This window comes from Megalobrama amblycephala, linkage group LG23, assembly GCF_018812025.1.
Source record: "Megalobrama amblycephala isolate DHTTF-2021 linkage group LG23, ASM1881202v1, whole genome shotgun sequence".
Classification (NCBI taxonomy): domain Eukaryota; kingdom Metazoa; phylum Chordata; class Actinopteri; order Cypriniformes; family Xenocyprididae; genus Megalobrama; species Megalobrama amblycephala.
In genome coordinates this window covers 9,159,085-9,177,865 of record NC_063066.1, presented here as the reverse complement: position 1 = coordinate 9,177,865, position 18,781 = coordinate 9,159,085, and the positions used below count along the sequence as shown (strand labels likewise).

The window sequence follows — 18,781 nt, the reverse complement described above, 5'->3', positions numbered from 1 at the left end:
TTAACTTTTCTCATCCAATGGCAGCGCGAGGAGGCTGAAGCAAAGGCCCTAGAGGAGGCAGAGAAGCAGCGTCAGGAGAGAGAGCGCATTATGCAACAGAACCAACAGGAGCGCATGGAGAGAAAGAAGGTGGACACCATCACATGACACTGACATTTACACAGTTTGCATTTCAGGTAACAGCTGTAGATTAAAGAATCATACAAGTTGCTTGAATATTTTGTCTCCATCTGCAGAGAATTGAAGAAATTATGAAGAGAACCAGAAAAACAGACCAAATAGATTTTAAGGCAAGTTTAACAACTTTTAATTGTATAGCACACAGCTCGATATTATATAGCGCTGATGCATGTTGTGCATCACTTCCTTTCCCAAAACGTTCATATGTTGTTTCTCTCTGTGTCCTCTCAGAGTAATGATGAGAGAGACATTCCTGATGAAAATGGAGAGGATGCTGAGGACCAAATAAACTGTGAAAATAAGGGTCAGTATCTTTATGCCAGAATTGGCAGGATATTGCTTTGTTGGCGACAACAGTGAGTTTATTTATAGCGGATGAATGATGTTTCACAAACAAGCAAGTGTGAAGTGACAGGCGAATTGCTGAAGTGAAATTTAACACTTATTTACACAACATTTACTAAATAAGTGTTAAAAGTGTTAAAAATACTTGTAAATGTGCTTCACTTTGAAACACACTACGCATGTATTTAATTTAATAACAACCTTCACATTTTGATAATTGTACTCTTCCTTATTGCACCTTCAATTTTATTTTGATATATCGTGTGGCTCTAATATAGGATGGAATAACTCGTCTGTCACAGAGAATCAGGATGAGTCAGAGCAGAGTGCCTATGAGACCGAGCCATCTCAGGAGCATTACTCGCCTGTGGAGGAGCCAGTTGCTGAACGAAAGGAGCCAGATGTTAGTATGAACAGACAAACAGATGTAGATAATAAGGAGAACAGCAATGGACCCAGCACAGAAGATCCCTCAGTGGACAGGTAAAAAAAAAACACCTCTTTTACTCTGAGGTTAGTGGTGCATAAAAAAACGTCACCTTTTATTTTTTTTGCTTTAATCTCCAGCAGCCCGCCTCCCAAGTCCTGTCTGGTGGAGGGCTCCGAGTTTGTGAACGAGGACTCTAAAGTGAGCCTGGTGCCTGGGTTGAATGGTAAAGGAGGACCCTGGAGCTTTGAGGAGCTGATCGATCTGGGTGTTCATGCGAAGAGCAAACCCCTGATGGACGATGGGGGCCCTGAGGGGCCTAGAGTGGCCTTTGAAGAGAAAACCAGCTCAATTCATCCAGCCCAGTCTATTGAAACCCTGTCCGGTGAGAGCTTTTGTCTCTTTTAAGTCTGTTAAATTTTAATGTATTAGTTTATATGAATTTGACCTGGTTTCTCTTGTTCTCTCAGAGATGTGAATGCGCAGGTCTGTTTAAGGCCTGCTGATTATTGCACTCCACGAGTCACGTCCAGCTGAGCCTCAGAGCGTCAGCGCTCAGACTCGTCTGGACAGCCAGGGAAAGCGCACAGTGCCGCACAGCCTCTGCAGATAATAGACGGATAAAGCAAGAGAAAATAAACACAAGTTGGAAGAAACGAGCTAAAGAAATGCTTCAGGGAAATTGATAGATTCCTTCAGTGTGCTTGCTTCTTTGTTTAGCAGCTCTTCACCTTTATAATATTGTCATTTGAATTTCTTTTTCTTTTTTTGGGGGATTTTTTTTTGTCTTTTAAATGTGGAGACAACTTTATTTATTCATGTGGCTTCTCCACATTTAAACGGCTGCTGTCTCATGACGGTTACCACGTGCACTGTTTTTTGCTAAATTCCAGTTCAGGTGTTCACGTGGCACATGCAAATTCATTATAACTTCAACTTAAGCGTTTTGTAGAAGGATCTGATTAGTTATTGAGTCAGTGCAGAGTGTTTTTAGAAAGGAAACATCTTGCATATTTTCAGCTGACATGGCGGTTCCAGTCACAGACATACTAATAATTAAAACCCTGTGCCTGAACTGTGAGCGGAGCTCAGGAATGTGACCTGCTGGTGCAGCAACACTCGAGTTCTGATGTGCTTTTAAATGTGACCTCAGGATATTTACATCTGAGCTTCTGTTTCTCCGCTCCAAAGGAATAAACATCACCACTGTATAGTGTTTAACACTATATCCCCTGTGAAAGAACTCTAGCTCCCGCTGAGAAGCATTCCTACTGTGTAACACTTGCAGATAGCAAATCCCTCTCGAGATGTTTCATTAAATGCGTTTACCAGACTCTTTCATTCAAATTGAGTGCAAACGTGTTCATACTGCCTTGAGCTCTGAGATCGAAGGATGATGGAGCTCAATGCAGACTGGCATAACACTTGTGGCTTCTGTTTAATGAGGTTTTTATGTTGTACGTTCCTGTTTTGTAGTAAATAAACATGTACATAAGTATGATTAGTTATCAAATATCTAATTTAAGTGCACCCTCAATAACTTTGGATGTCTGCATGAATCTATTGCATAATATACAATTACTGTAACTCATCCTTGCACACTTTTTGCATGTTTCTGATGTCCGTTCCCTGGAGTTTGAAGAAACATGTTTCTGTAACTAAACTTGAATGACTTAATGTTCTCAAATTCCCAAAGTCCCCTCAGGGTTGTACTGTACTATCAAGTCCTGATGTTTTCCTTTGTATACAGTTACTGTTAGTTCACTTCTCACCATTCATTCATGGAATAAATAACCACACTAAATTTGGTTCTCTCTTTGAAAATGCATAAATATATAGTTAAAACTCTTCTAAGTATTATGTAAATCAGTATTAGGCTCTCTAGCCATACTTGTGGTTGGGAATAAGAGCTAGGCTGCAGGTTGGTGTACTGTATAATGTGGTACAGCTCTATACTATAAGGTGAAATGTTGTTCCACACTCACGAGCCTGGTGTAACTACCAGTACGCAGCAAGTTACAGCAGCAGTGCGTGTTTATCTTTTTTTGAGCAGAGTGTAAAGTGACCAGAGTAGGGAAAAAGAATGTGGACTGAGGGCGCAAGCGAAGTCAAGGGTGGCTTTTTGATTGTGAAGCTGCTTCGAGGTTGAACAGGGATGTTTGCAGAGAAACCGATGAGCATGTCGCCTCTCGTTCGGAGTTGTGATTTACATTTGCATCTAGAGGTTTCAGGGACGTTTAAGTGATGTATGCACTAGACTTTATCTGTAAGGATTTGGCATTCGTCCATTGAGCATTTGACTTGAATTAAATGTCGAGACGTTTGTTATAAATGATTGGTCTATATATGCTTGAAGAGTTCAGTTGGCTTTGTGTACTGTAGTTGTGTAAATTGCTAAAGAGTATCCTTTAAAATATTATTCACAGACTTTTTTTACCGTTCAATCGATACGTAAATTTCCTTATATCATTCCATCTGTGTTTAGAAATACTGTAGATCCCTCGGTGTGTTTCTTCTGTTATTTTATATGCATCCGCTTTGTTATTTTTATCTTTTGTTGTATAATAGTCACTTTCCAGATTTCTTTTTGACTCAGGCTCTTAGACTTCAGTGGAAAAGTGTTTGCAGAGGTTATAAGTGACAAGCGCTTGGCATGCGACTTGTGTACGTGTTCAGTGCGATTCAGAAATGGGTTTGAGATCATTGTGACCCCTTGGTTTGGCCTTTAATATGAACTCTTAACATTTTAAATTTCTAAAACTGCTTCAAGTTGTGTTGTAGCTGCTGCAGACTCAATCATTGAGGCGTGTGTGTACGTGTTAGTTACGTTTGCTTTTGTAATATACTAGCACAGCCACTTTCAGACGAGTTCACTCCGATGCAGATGTTGTTTCCACTAACAGGACCTTTGGAGCCCTTTGTGCTGTATACATCAGAACTGAAACTGTTTAATGTCAATTGTACACGATACAGGGGTAGAATAGGACGGTGCCTTAGATGCAGAATGGGCTGTATATTATTTTCATATATTAATATCTTAACGTGTCACGTGAGCTTACCTCGGCCATGACAATCATACTACTCGACCAGGGTCATGAATAGGATCTGCTTTTGTTAGAGCAGTTTCTTGTCTTGAAATAGCCCTGACCACAAATTATATTTGTAAATATATCTAAAAAAAATGTACGGGAAAAGTATAAATTGTTAAAATAAAGTTTTGGAAGATAAAAGAAAATGTTCTTTGGAGTCATTTATTGTTTCATGCTCAATTTGTTAATTTTTTCATTCTTACAGTTGTGTTAATAAAATGACACATCATCGCAACATTTCATAGGAATTATCCAGAAAAAAAAAATGAATTAAAACATTTTTTTCCACAAAGCAAAAATTAATGTACTGAATTATTTTAACACATTAGAGAGTTAGTTCACCCAAAAAAGAAATTTATGTTATTAATTACTCGCCCTCATGTCCAAACTCGTAAGGCCATCATTCAACTTTGGAACACAAATTAAGATATTTTTGATGAAATCCAAGAGGTTTCTGATCCCTAAGAGAAAGCAATGTAATTACCACATTCAAGGTCTGGAAAAGTAGTAAAGACATTGTTAAAATAGTCAGCGTGACTACAGTGATTTAACCTTAATTTTATGAAGCGATGAAAAGTATTCTTGTCGCTTCATAATGATGTTTTTACTACTTTTCTGGACCTTGAATGTGGTAATTATGTTGCTTTCTATGGGGGATTAAAAAAAAAAACCTTGGATTTCATCAGAAATATCTTTTATAATTTGTGTTCCAAAGATGAACGAAGGTCTAAGGGGTTTGACAGAAATTTCATTTTTGGGTGAACTAAACCTTTAAATCTTACAGCAATGTATGTTGTATTCCTATTATGGCATCACACAGTTTTACCATAGCGTTGCAATAACTGAAGCTTAAAATGCATTGTTAGGTTTGCAAATCCAGCGATTACATTTACGAATGCAGTTACATGTTTTGCATAAGAAAAGCCCTTCACATAGCACTCGCTATTTGCTCCAATAACTTTATAAAAATAATCTCAAACTTCCAGTGATTTCTCAGCACAAACACCCTCACTGGTTTCTCTTTAGTTTGGTTTCTTTACACTCAAAGCTTTGCTAGTTTTCGACACATCATCAATCCTAACTGCTTTTGTTAATCAGCCTTGTAACATCCCATCAGGCCCTCACAGCTTTTTGGCGCAGTCAGAGCAGTAGATGTCCTCTCCTTTGATGACAAAGCGCTTGTGGGCCATGGAGAGTGAGCATTTTTTGCAGTTAAAGCAATATTCATGCCAGGATTTGTCCTCGTAGTTCACCACGTTGGTCCCTCTGCCAAATCCTAGGACGAAGAAAGACAACAGGTGTAAATATGGAAGTTTTTCCATTATAATTGCAATTATTAGTGTTGCTTTATATTCATCTGATTCGGAATGAATTTTAAGTTGTACACTTAAGAGTGTACGTTTTCTGCAATTGTGGGAAAAAGAATGATCATTTAATATTGGGACAAACGCATGTGTATTTGCACATGTATACCTGTAATGGGATTATTACATCCAGAGCACTTTTTGGCCACATCGGTCTTGTAGCAGTCCACACAGTAGAACTGATCTTCATGGGCCGTGAAACGAGCTCCAGCCAGAGGCTTTCTGCATGTGTTGCACACAAAGCACTCAGAGTGCCACGGCTGGTCCTGATAGGTGATCCCACCGCTGGTAATGGCCTGATTTAGACGGAGAAACAGAGGAATCGGAACGTGCCTGATAGGAACTGTTATTTCTGGTCTTCTAATTTTATTGGCTAATTGATGATACATTATCAGTCCAATTAGGACCTGTCCCAAATGGAACCCTAAGCCCTCGCGATCTTCCTCCGAGTTCACATTTTTGTGACGTAATGCCGCTTAATTTTATAATAACGACTTTGTACACAGCAAAATCCCCAGAGTTAAATCAACTCTGCTCAGCGAACATATGGTCCCTCTCTACATAGAGCTAAAATAACACTGAAGCAGAGTTAAAGTTAATGAGATCATGCTGTTTGTGGAGTTGTTTAATCAGATCTTGAGAGATTTAATGTCTTTTATCTTTAGTTGATTTCATCTAAGGCTGTGGCTGGAAGTCCTTTGTAGTTATTGTGTTTCTTTTCAGTGATTATGCTTGTTAACAGCAGGTGTTCATCACTAATGCTCAATCACTTAATTATCTCATTAACTTTCACTCTGCTTCAGTGTTACTTTAACACTATATAGAGAGGGACCATATGTAATCTGTAGGGCTGTAACGATATGCGATATGAAACCGAAATCGCGATACGCAGGTCCACGAACCTGTATCGCGATGTGAGAAGGCAGAATCGCGACACACCCCTTCCAACTCCCAGAGTTATCCTTCCTGTCCAGATCCAATGCTACCACATTTTTAAATTACTATAAGTATTAGGGGTGTAACGATTTATCGTAGATGGTGTGTCTCAATCAGCTCTCTAGTTCAGTAAGTGTTTCGGGCACACATTGAATCTTGCAAGCAGGTTTAAACGTTTCTCATGTCAGTCTCTTGCATGGTCGCGTGAGAAAAGTCGTGGCTTTCTTTCACCGCAGTGCACAGCAACAGCTGTGCTCACAGAAAAGCAAAAGACGCTTGCGATGCTTTGCTTTAAGTTAGGGGCCGTTCACATATTGCGTCTTTTCCGTGTGCAAGTCAGTTATTATTTTCAAATGTAGCCGGGCGGCAGGCGCGCTCATAATGGGATCAATGCGGTCGCGACGCGCATGCAATTCTCAACTTCTCAGAATGCCGCAAGCGCACCGCAGGTCGTGTGACAAGAATCAACCGATCAGCTATGGCCTTTCCGTAACAAAACATCAAAAGCTCAGCCGAACAGCTGATCATAGCTGTACATGGTGGTTTTTATATCTTATCTCCATCAATATATCTCGTAGTAAAACTAATGCAAGGGCTAGAAATCATTTATCCTTTGCAGACAGCCCTATTCAACTGTTAATTTGAATACAGAAGGTTTTTATTAAAATTTTATATTTATTTATTTTATTGATCTTGTATGTACAACAAGGAAAATTATTGAAATTTGTTCATGTTTTTTTTAATAAATCTTGTTTGAATTTCAGTTTAATTTTGTTCAAAATATCGTGATACGTATCGTATTGTGAACTCTGTATCGAGATACGTACCGTATCGTGACCTGAGCGTATTGTTACACCCCTAGTAATCTGAGCAGAGTTGATTGATGTACGGCACTTTAATAACCGCACATATAGAGTTCAGGTTATGTTTCAGGTAATCTATGAAGCTTTTTGACAGTATAATGCTGTTTTTCTAACTGACCTCTTTGCAGCGGAAACAGTGCTTTGCAAACTTCTTCTCATGGCAGGAAGTGCAGTACATATTGTCACCCTTGGTCAGGAAGCTCTGGGTGCGGATGGGCTGCTTGCACTCAAAGCAGATGAAGCACTCTTCATGCCAGACTTTATGCTTGTACTCCACATTCTTACATCCTAAAAGAGAAACGCAAAAACTTGTCTGTCATTTTCAACACCCTGCATGTGGCCGAGATATTTTGTGTCGAAAAAGGCTGTTATGTGCTGTGACAACTTGTACACACACCTGGCGTAATCACTTTGTAGCAGCCCTGGCAGCGAGGCGATCCGTCACGGTCTCCACACTTCCCACACATGATCTTACCATCATCCTTGGTAGCAAAGGGCTCATTGGCCAGCGGCTTGTAGCACTTGGCACAGCGGAAGCAGTCCTCGTGCCAGTGGCGGTTCTTATGGTTCAGCTCCTGGATAGAGAGACCACTGTGAGCACTGCACAATGTAAAATGCTCTTTAAATGAACTTAATTCACCCCCACCTTTGCATCAGCGCCTATAGGTTTGCGACACTCAGCGCAAGTGTTGGCGCAAAGCTTGTCGAAGCAGCGCACGCACACGGGCTTGTCATCTTTCTTGACGTACTTTTTGCCCTGCAGGTTGTCTCTGCAGTAGAAGCAGTCAAAACGCTCAGTCATTGTGGAGCTCAGATAGCTGCGGGGGCCTGCAGAGACAAAACAAAGTATAAAAATGACTGCCAAATTGGTATTTTAAACAATGAAGTCAGATTAAAATGTTCAAATTAAGAGCATCAATGGTCCCGGGAACAAGACTGAAGGATTCAAAGCCAGATAATAATTTTTGGTTCCTAGAACATTAGTTTTTGGTTAAATAGGAACGTTTTCTTGTTATTATAACATTAATTTTTGGTGTGTAGAACGTTATTCTAACGTTAATCTAACATTCTAACGTTCCCTTATTGTTATTATAATGTTAGTTTTTGGTTTGTAGAACGTTATTCTAATGTTATTCTAATATTCTAACATTTCCAGAACAATATTATAACATTAGTTTTTTTGTATATAGAACGTTATTATAACTCTAGTTTTTGGTTTGTAAAACGTTATTCTAACATTAATCTAATGTTCTGTTAATGTTATTCTAATGTTCTGTTAATGTTATTCTAATATCTAAAAATTTTATAGATTAACATTAGAATAACATTCTACAAACCAAAATCTAACATTATAATAACGTTAAGGGAATGTTAGAATAATGTTAGAATAACGTTCTACAAACCAAATACTAATGTTATAATAACGTTCTGGGAACATTAGAATAATGTTCTACAAACCAAAAACTAACATTAGAATAACATTATTTTTTGGTTATTCTAACGTTATTCTAACATTAAGGAAAGTAACATTCTTTCCTTAACGTTACAATGACGTTAGTTTTTAGAATGTTATTCTAACATTCCCTTAATCTTATTATAACATTAGTTTTTGGTTTGTGGAATGTTATAATAACATTATGGGAACATTAGAATAATGTTCTACAAACCAAAAACTAACGTTATAATAACGTTAAGGGAACGTTAGAATAATGTTCTACAAACCAAAAAATACCATTATTCTAACATTCCCTTAACGTTATTATAACTTTTTTTAGAACGTTTTTAGAACGTTATTCTAACATTATTCTAATGTCCCCTTAACATTATTATAATGTTAGTTTTTGGTTTGTACAACGTTACTATAACGTTATTCTAATGTTCCCTTAACGCTATTTTAACATTCCCAGAACGTTATTATAATGTTAGTTTTTGGTTTGTGGAATGTTATTCTAACTTTATGGGAACATTAGAATAACGTTCTACAAACCAAAAACTAACATTATAATAACGTTAAGGGAACGTTAGAATAACGTTATTATAACGTTCCACAAACCAAAAACTAATGTTATAATAACCTTCTGGGAATTTTAGTTTTTAGAACGCTATTCTAACGTTCCCTTAATGTTATTATAACGTTAGTTTTTGGTTTGTAGAACGTTATAATAATGTTATTCTAACGTTCCCAGAAGGTTATTATAACGTTAGTTTTTGTTTTGTAGAACGTTATTCTAATGCTCCCAGAACGTTATTATAACGTTAGTTTGTTATTTTTAGGTAACCAGTCCTTGTTAGTAGACAAATGAAATAAACTAATGAGGGATAAACTGTGAGATGTTTTAAACTCCAGTCTCTGAGCATAGCAATCTAATATACGTATGTTGTAAAAATAACAACATTTTTAAAGAACAGAAATGTATTCACAATTTGCGGAGCTATTAGCAGAGAGGGTGTTATCACTGGTGAACATGAGATGCTAAACAGCCAAAAACTCAACATAACAACGATAAACACAAAAGCAGCTCATTTTAAAATATTTTATTTTTATAAAATTATTTTATTTTGTATTCATCTTCTCCTTCTCCATCTTTTTTCTTTTCATTCTTCTTTCTTACGCTGTATCCAAACGTATCAAGGACAGATCACTGTCTGTACTTCGACTTGTAGTCGCCGCCCCCATCGCTCAGCTGCAAAATATATTATTAGGCCTATTTTTATTCCTGTAGTCAGCACTCCAGCAGGATGCTGAATTGGACACCATCTTGACACCCACCGAGCGAAGCCTTCACTATTGATCTTCACTGTTGTGAGAGTGTCACACCACCTGACACCTGGGTCATTCTCATTCCCATAGATATGCTGTGGATTTAATGGAAAATATGTGATCTGTTTGTATGTATTTTATTGTGAGCTTACAAACAATTTGAGAATTGTTCATTGGCCTACAGTTTAACTACATTAACAAAACTGAATAGATCAAATTTGTGGTCTCTATCCCCCACCATTCCACACATAATTTATTCACATTATCAAGCCTGTGGAGAACTGACCCATACTGAAACAGGGATTTATATTTGTTATATAACACTTCAACATTCATAATTTTTTTCTTCAGTGCTGTGAACATACAGTAGCCTCCCGATTTATGCAATACATCAAGCCACCACAAGGGACCAGTATAACGTAACAAGAATCTGTGTAAATTCAGGGACTGATTTGCCTGAATTTACACAATTATCCCATGATTTACTCACACTCAAGCCATCCTAGGTGTATATGACTATCTTCTTTCAGATGAACACAATCAGAGATATATTTAAAAATATCTTTAGTCCTCCAAGGTTTATAATGGTTGTGAATGGCAGCCCAAATTTTGAAGACAAAAAAATGCACCAATCCATAAAAAAAAAAATAAAAAAAAATCTATACGACTCCAGGGGGTTAATAAAGGCCTTATGAAGTGAATCGATGCGTTTGTGTAAAACAAATATCCTTATTTAAAACTTTATAAAGTAAAATAATGAGCTTCCGGCACGACAGCCATACGCATTTGACGTAGGACTAAGGATATTTTTAAATATATCTCATATTGTGTTTGTCTGAAAGAAAATAGTCATTTTCACCTAGGATGGCTTGAGGGTGTGTAAATCATGGAATAAATTTTAATTTTTGGGTGAACTATCCCTTTAAAAGGCTTCTAAATGGACAAAGTCTCAGGCATTTCCTGTTTCGATTACAGAAGAACATCTAAATACTCTTGGAATAATGAACAGGACACGTGGATAGCTACTCTTCTATAACAGGGCATAAAAAGTGTTGCACTTAGCATAGATCGGATTCGGCACATATATACTTCTTTCTCGTATTGATATTTGCTTTGTCCCCTGGGCTGTAAAATATTGTTGGGATAAATGTTTTGTCTGCACCTCAGCATCTGTTGTCAACACAGCCTAGCAACCACATGCCAAACAACTTATGAAAGTCTGCTTGAAAAGACAGATGCCAAATCACCCCACAGATGTGGCCACACTTCATCCCCGATAGTGCCAGAGCTGCATTTTCTGGCCGTTGACAAGTAAAACTGTATTTTTAGAAGTACATGACTCATTCTTCCCAATGCAGTTTGTCTCTGTCAACATCCTATTGTTAGCACTTAGGTAAATAGCTGTCTCCATGGTTACATTCATTAAATTCCACAGATTTTTATCAAAACAACAATATGATTCTTGATCTTGAAGGTCAGAACCACTATGTGGAACTGGAAAAAAAGACTCAAGAGAAATGCCAACACTGACAAATCGCTTGACAATATTGAAATATCGTGTTTGTTTTTTACATTGTAATATTTTAGTGTCATTTCCACCATTCCTAAAAATGTTGGTTTACAGATATTTGGGAATGATGCCACAGAAAATCCACAGATGAAGCCTTGACCTAAAAACCTTATAATAAATCTATACATCCTAATACATATGACAAGATATTACCAGAGAGATAAGACAATCTAGGTGAAACTTCCAACAAAATTGACCAGGTTTGTGAAAAATCCAGAACCAAAATATATCTGTTAAGTCTTTTTTTTTCCTGAATTCTGCCCTCTGACTTCAGACGGATTCAGTGTTGTGGCTTCTGTGAACTAAAACATCCTTCTGACCTGAGCAGTATGCCCAATCCCTAAGCCTTTTGGGACACCGTCCATCAGCTGTTCATTTTTAGCTAGCTCTGTCAGACTGTTATCAAATGGAGGGCTTTGTCCCAAAGCGAAGAGCAAATGCTGCTTGAAAGGTCAACACGAGATCAAATTCAGCCATGTGGAGAACAGTAACCAAAGAGAGCATGTCCACATTAAAGCAAACATTGATTGAGGCACTAAATTTGACACTAACAAATGTAGTCAAAAAAAAAAGTCACAAGAAAAGATTGTCTGTACCACTTAAATCCATGAATAAGCTTGAGCACTATGTCTTGACTACATTAAAGAGTAAGACCCCATTCATTTACATAGAAGTACACAGCTGCTAACTCAGCTCACCATCACAGTTACACAGATAAAGAAATATTTGCTTTTGATACATTGGGTTATTCTGGGTTAGATTTGCACAGGTCTTAAGATTAATATTGATTTATACTGGAAATATAAAGCAAACCATGCATTCAAAACCAATGCCACCATTTTCATGGACAAACCACAAAGCGTTCTATTGGCCAAAGCACAATACACGACTATCAGTAAGATTTTTTGTTTTTGAAAGAAGTTTCTAATGCACCAAGGTTGCATTTATTGGCTCAAAAACACAGTAAAACTGTAATATTGAGAAATATTACAAAGCTGTTTTCTATTTTACTATATTTTAAAATGCAATTTATTCCTGTGATGTCAAAGCTGAATTTTCAGCATCATTATTCCAGTCTTCAGTGTCACATGATCCTTCAGAAATCCTTCTAATATGCTGATTTGGTGCTTAAGAATCATTTCTTATTATAAAAATCTTACTGATGCTAAAATTTTGAATAGTAAGTTCAGCTATAAATCATATCCAGCAAAAAAGGTCCCATGATAAGTAAAGCAATGAGAATGTCAATGAGGAGAATCCACAGGCCGGTCCACCAAAAGTTTTTCATGACTCCCTGTCCATCACACAGTGTATCTTTACCTGAGTGCTTGTAGAAAGTCATGTCTGCTTTCGGGATATACAGGAAAGCCTTGAGGTAATGAAGGAGACGGAAGGGTGGATGGAGAGAACCAAACAGCCAAAGAGTTACAGGGGAACTCCACTCTTCTCTTTTAGGTATTTGTCATATATACGACCCCAGCCTACACCCTGCCCCCCAGTTGTCCACCACACCCATGGCCTTTCCTCCCAAATCACAAACCAAGTAATCCCAAACAAAGCATCAGCTGCCCTCTCCATGTTAGGTTATGCTGCAAAAGATAAGGGGAGGGAGCCAGAGAGAGGGAACTGAATTCATCTGAATTCCTTGCTTGTGACATCAGAGTGCAGAATAAAGGAATAAACTTTATGAGTTCACCAAGAACAACTGTGCTTATATTGTGAAGTACACTTCGTATTGCATTTGGCTTGTCTTTTTAAACAATAGTTGTGTTAAAACTAGGAAAAGTGGACATTAAAAGATTCATTGCTTCTCAAGAACACAAAAAAGTCGCTGTCCTCAGATAACTTTGATTCTCAATTTGACCCTTAAGAATAAACTTGGACTTTAGACCATCTCAGTTAAACCATGTTTGGAATAAAACGGAGCGTTCTGTTCTCATTTCTGAAAGTTCTCGGGTTTGTTGATAGTAATGTATGAAGAAAACTATGCTTCATTTGGATTCGGCCAACATTCCTGGAGTAACTCATGAACATGATATTATACAAAAACATATACTAATGATTACAGACAGAGTTGAGCAAAGGCTACGAGAACATATGATTTCCATGAAAGGTCCGAAGCAGTCTGAACTCATCCACAAACATCTCACCTGGAAGATAAACATGACATGACTTCTAGACACATCCACACCAAACTAATGCATATTTTTACCACTTAAAACATCTCAGAAAGAGAAAAGTTAATTGCTTTTTCTTGCAGATGTCACTTGGTTTGATATTTATTTTAGGTTACATCCAGCCATTTTTGAATGCGACCTGGAAAAGAGTGGCATCTGCACTTCAAAAGGTGTCCATATATACTTTTGGGGACACTTTATATGTAGAGAAATATGTAGAGAAAATGTGTTTTTGTGTGTCTGTTGAGAAAATGACTCATTGGTGGTCAGCGTTGAGGCATGGTGGACAATGGAAACAGACCCACCTGTCCTTAACTAAGATCCTGCCTTGTGGGAGGCCTAAAATAGCCCTGCTTAAACAACCTGGCATCATACGCTAAAACAACCCCCTCTCATCTCTTATCTAAACTCTGCTAGAGAGCAGATCACAGCTGAAGCTCTGCCACAGGAATTTGCAGACATTTATTATAAATAAATGTTCACCTTTTGATTATTACTGTTGCCTCTAGTAATTATGTGTCTGATTTTTAATTTCCAACCAATTTTAGGTTCATTTTAAGCCAGCCATATAGTAATTTTTAAACAATAGTTGGGTTAAATAAAACTGCCCAGCACATTGGGCAAACATTTAACCCAACCGATGGGTTTGTCCATTTTCAACCCAACTTGGATTGTTTTTAACCCAGCATTTTTTAGAGTAAATAATGGGTCAGTGAGGAAACAAGTTATGTTAGGAAGTCTGGGGCGGACTGAAAAAAAAAAAACAGCACTATGGTTTATAAAAGTGAATGGACCAGTTCTCCTAAACATGCAAGCAATTAAGTTCATCTCTCATCAGAGATCTCGCGCTATTCAGTTATTACTTGGATTCGGCAATCTATCAAATCTATTCATTAGGAATTAAATGTAACCAAAATAGGCATCTGCGCTTTCAGATTTTCCAGGAATGTTTCTTAAAAGCCTCTCAGTTACAAAGATAAATGCACTCAATTTATCAGAACACTATTACCAGGCTAGTGACTCATCTGATGACCGTTCAAGCGTACACAGTTAGGGAACATGACAACGTGTGCGGTCAGCGATGTGAAGGTCAGCATACCAGTGTTTTCCATCTCATTGATCAACAACATGTACAATATACTTAGTAGAGCGCATTGGAAGATTTTCAACTCTTCTTAAGTGTAAATACATGCAATTTTTGACTGTTGACAGACAAGTTTCAGATCTTTTTTTCACTTCACCCTCCAGTTCTGGAGAAAACATCCATTTCACTCAGTTAAGTGAGTGCCATAACAGATCATTGTCATTGAGAATGTTGAGATTAGACAAGAGATTTCCACATTCATGTCTCTGTGGTGAGGAGTTGTGAAACGGCATACAATTTGACCTTGTTTAGTGAGCATGAAAATTCAGATTAAGCAGAATTGCTCATTATGTATCTGTAACGGATGTAGGCCGGTAAGAGCTGTGCATGTAAACCTCACTCCCCTGATCTCAAGAAGTGCTCTAGCGACTGACAATAGAGACTGCAGTCTTTAGCCTCCTTGTTAGAGAGCCCGACACCCATGCCAGCGCACCCGGGTTCGAGTCCCACTTAGAGTGAGCAGATCAGTGGATCAGATCACTTATCAAACTGCCAAAGTCATGTGAAGTATTGAAATTGCAAAACACTTATCACGTAACAAAGCCTTGTTTACTGAAATCACGTGACTTTGGCGCTCCGGACCACTGATTCGAAACCAAAGCTTCACGAAGCAGTGTTTTGAAATCGGCCATCACTAGATATTGTTGAAAAGTCATTATTTTGTTTTTTTGGTGCATAAAAAGTATTCTCGTCACTTTATAATATTAAGGTTGAACCACTGTAGTCACATAAACTGTTTTAAATATATTTTTAGTACTCCTCTGGGCATCTGAAAGTGTTAATTGTCTTGCTGGCAATAGAGGCCTCACTGAGCCATCGGATTTCATCAAAAATATCTTAATTTGTGTTCCAAAGATGAACAAAGGTCTTACGGGTGTGGAACGACATGAGGGTGAGTAATAAATGACATAATTTTCATTTTTGGGTGAAATAACCCTTTATGTCAATATTCTGGTTTATAAAAATGTACATAAAGGCTGGAATACACTACACAACTTTTAAAACATTGGTATTATATACTTGCAGACTTTGAAAATGGTTAAAAAGAAAACCTGTGGATTACCCACTGGGGATGACTGAGGATCACACTCTACAAGACTTTCAGGTCATTCCGCACACAACAAGCTCATGCAGAATAATGAACCTTGTTGTTAGGAGACACATGACAAATGAAAACAATGTGTGTTCTAAATTTGCCAAAAAATATCACACATCTGATCCTTCAAGTGGATGAATTCATAGTCTGAAGCTGTCTGAGTCTGTGCCTATCATACTCTATGCAACTTTCTCTGAAATCGAAATTTAAAAGCAAACTATCTAAACTAAATAACATTAAAAATAAACATGAATGAATATTGAAGAAAATGTGAAAGCACTATAAGAGGGTCATGACCAACATTTTTAATTCATAATGTTCTGTTCTCAAGAACAAGACTGAGAATTAATAAGTTGAATTGCTAAAATGACCTGAAATTAATCTCAAGAGTGAGCATCTATATTATTTCCACAAGAGAATAAAAATATGCTAATTACTTGGTACTAACCCTAACCTATAACATAATAATAGCTTGTAATGTAAATCAATGAGATCTTTATAACGGTGTAGAAGACTACTTACACAAAATGGATAAAATATAAGTTGTCACTCTATATGTCTTGGTAAGATGATATTTAAATCTTAGTTTTATGATCAAAGCTTTGTAGTGATGAGAGATAGAAGATAGAAGTGCAAATAAATGTTACTCAACAAATTTTAACATGATTTTTCTAAAAATGGAAAAGTCATTTTTACATTTACTTTATAAAAAATAGTAAAGATTTAGCAAAAACACATGTACCACAACCTGAAGGTGGATGTTTTTATACATAAAAGGCCTTTTACTTACAAACTCAATTAGACAACAGTAACAGGTTTTTTCAGCAAAGTTTTGATCATGTTGATCCTAGGCCTTAGAAATCTGAAAATGTATCACATATGATCCAGTAGGCTTCATAGGGTTAAAATATGCTCACAGTCTTGGTTGAACTGTGACACCAGTCACAACTGGAGAGATCAGGAAGAGCTGCAAGTATGCTCGCTGCAGAGCATAATGACCTCCAGCTCAACCTCTCTGGAGCTCAAGGGTGGAGCTTAACCTGTTTAATGGGTGGAGAGGATAGGGTTATGGGCAGGGTTAGTGTGGTTGGGGGATGCAGCTCCACCCATCATGCTCACAGTAGGTCAAGAGAGGGGGAGCTGGAGGTTATGCCTCTGCAGTGAGTAGCCTCTTGAGAGCTGTGGAGGACAGGAGAGCATCAGCCGCTCAACTGCGGCCCCAGTGGACAGAATGAGCACACAGAGCAACACATTTCCTAATTAGGACCTCCAAAGCTTACAAATGTTGCGTTTTAGACATATTCACGCCACCTAGTGGATTACAGCAGATGTGTTGAGGCTGAGGCTGTTCAGCTGAAGAGTTTCAGTATCCGATTATATGGTGTGTGAGATCCAAAAAGACTTTGTCCTTATATGGCAGGATGATTTACACTAACATTCTGCAAAGGTACTTTACTTTTGGCAATTTCAGGTTGAAAACAAAACAGAGGACGTAATGTGCATGCAGTGGATAAGTTGCACAGGATATGAGTCAGATGGAAAAGGAGAAATATGTTTCCAAAGAAAAAACTACTATATTTAAAATAAATAAACATTTTTAAAAAACACGCAAAGAACAGTCATTTCATTTAATCATAACCAATATTAAAATATCCTAATGACATTATAAAATGGTCTTCTATTGGATAAAATGAAATTCTGACCAAAATAGACAGAAAAATATTCATTTTTGTCCCTTCAGCATGCAGGATCTTATCTGTCTCTTCCTAAAGGAATTTGATCCCAGTAAGAATTCCATCAGCATTCCTGGCACCACATGGGACAAACAGCATTAAACGCCTCATCGTTACCCAAAATGGATAATATCTTTACAATATAAAAGTACAATTCTATACATGTGACTCAGGGAAAAGTTTAATTAAGGACAATGCTTAACTTTAGCATTTGTTTGGATACAAGTAACATATAAGACGACCCTCATTTCCATAACAAAAAGATTCATACATTTTGTTGACAATAGAAAATATTATGTTATACTGTGTCATAAAAAAAGAAATGTGACATATTCTAAAGTAAGATTAGTCTACCTGTTACATAGTTTCATTGGAGTTTAGTCTTTCACATGATCACTTACTATATTTCTATTAAAGAATCCCTCAAAAAGAGATATTTGCATTTATCTACCATAAACCCTAGATCACACTTACCAGTAAGCACTGAGCAGTGTGGATGGCAGCTGTCTGCAGTCGTGATGAGAGATGGTCTCCTCCTCGTCTGCAGGATCACTGGGCTTAAAAAGATCCACAAGGGGGAGTGAAAAAAAAAATCAGGATATGATCCAAATACTTTGTTCATATCAACAATGACATCAGACTGGAATTCACTCTTTGTGCTTAACCAATTGTGTATAAAAGCCTACAGAAATGTAGAAATATAGAGTAGTGATAAATAATCTAGTATGTTTAGTGGTCTGAACATGTTTGAAGTCTTTCATATGATATAGCTCAGACTTCTAATGCATCACTTCAGATGCTTTATGCTAGAACACATTCCTTACATGCCTGAAAAAAGACCCAGACCACTAAGATGATTTCACAGCTTTCAGAGATGATGCGGTTTTTACTGCTGCAAGTCCTCGACAATTGAACAACATTCTTGTATATGACACTATAGTGACATATACAGTGTTGTGCACAAATACCATCACCTTTAAACAACCTCCAGTCCCTGGAGAGCCTCCAAACAGTTAAAGACATCAGTGACATGGAGAACAGACGCTGTGAAGGGCCTGGCAGCAGCAGGCACATTTATGCTTATTTATGTCCTGGC

The 18,781-nt window shown here is 37.5% G+C and overlaps 2 protein-coding genes across 30 annotated transcripts in view; one reads left to right on the top strand and one right to left on the bottom strand.

The window, feature by feature from the left end:
- map7d3 (MAP7 domain containing 3) overlaps positions 1 to 4,187 on the top strand; it is a 33,289-nt gene extending 29,102 nt beyond the window's left edge. For 24 of the 28 annotated variants that reach the window (XM_048176312.1, XM_048176304.1, XM_048176296.1 and 21 more), the window contains 6 exons: positions 25 to 129; positions 237 to 290; positions 412 to 484; positions 804 to 1,008; positions 1,093 to 1,337; positions 1,423 to 4,187. In XM_048176312.1, coding sequence (XP_048032269.1) covers positions 25 to 129; positions 237 to 290; positions 412 to 484; positions 804 to 1,008; positions 1,093 to 1,337; positions 1,423 to 1,430 — 690 coding nt within the window. In that variant the 3' untranslated portion in view covers positions 1,431 to 4,187. The remainder of the gene's footprint in view (positions 1 to 24; positions 130 to 236; positions 291 to 411; positions 485 to 803; positions 1,009 to 1,092; positions 1,338 to 1,422) is intronic. The other 4 variants (XM_048176314.1, XM_048176288.1, XM_048176305.1 and 1 more) reach the window with 3 other exon arrangements.
- Positions 4,188 to 18,242, bottom strand: fhl1a (four and a half LIM domains 1a). 2 transcript variants are annotated; one of them, XM_048176316.1, is made up of 6 exons: positions 18,160 to 18,242; positions 7,851 to 8,032; positions 7,602 to 7,779; positions 7,323 to 7,492; positions 5,515 to 5,701; positions 4,188 to 5,317 (listed from the first exon to the last, which is right to left on the bottom strand). In XM_048176316.1, exons 2-6 carry the CDS (start codon positions 8,004 to 8,006, stop codon positions 5,163 to 5,165), a joined length of 846 nt encoding a protein of 281 aa, XP_048032273.1. In that variant the 5' UTR covers positions 8,007 to 8,032; positions 18,160 to 18,242; the 3' UTR covers positions 4,188 to 5,162. The 2 variants fall into 2 exon arrangements, with proteins under 2 accessions (XP_048032273.1, XP_048032274.1); XM_048176317.1 differs by lacking the exon at positions 18,160 to 18,242 and adding an exon at positions 12,856 to 14,211.
- Between the last annotated feature and the right edge of the window lie 539 nt (positions 18,243 to 18,781).

Excerpts from the sequence above, each read along its gene's own strand:
- fhl1a (XM_048176317.1), bottom strand. The coding sequence starts at position 12,877 with ATGACTTTCTACAAGCACTCAG. Across the intron at positions 5,702-7,322 it reads ACTGTTTCCGCTGCAAAGAG|GCCATTACCAGCGGTGGGAT; the intron begins GTCAGTTAGAAA and ends CGTCTAAATCAG. Across the intron at positions 5,318-5,514 it reads ATGTAATAATCCCATTACAG|GATTTGGCAGAGGGACCAAC; the intron begins GTATACATGTGC and ends TCTTCGTCCTAG.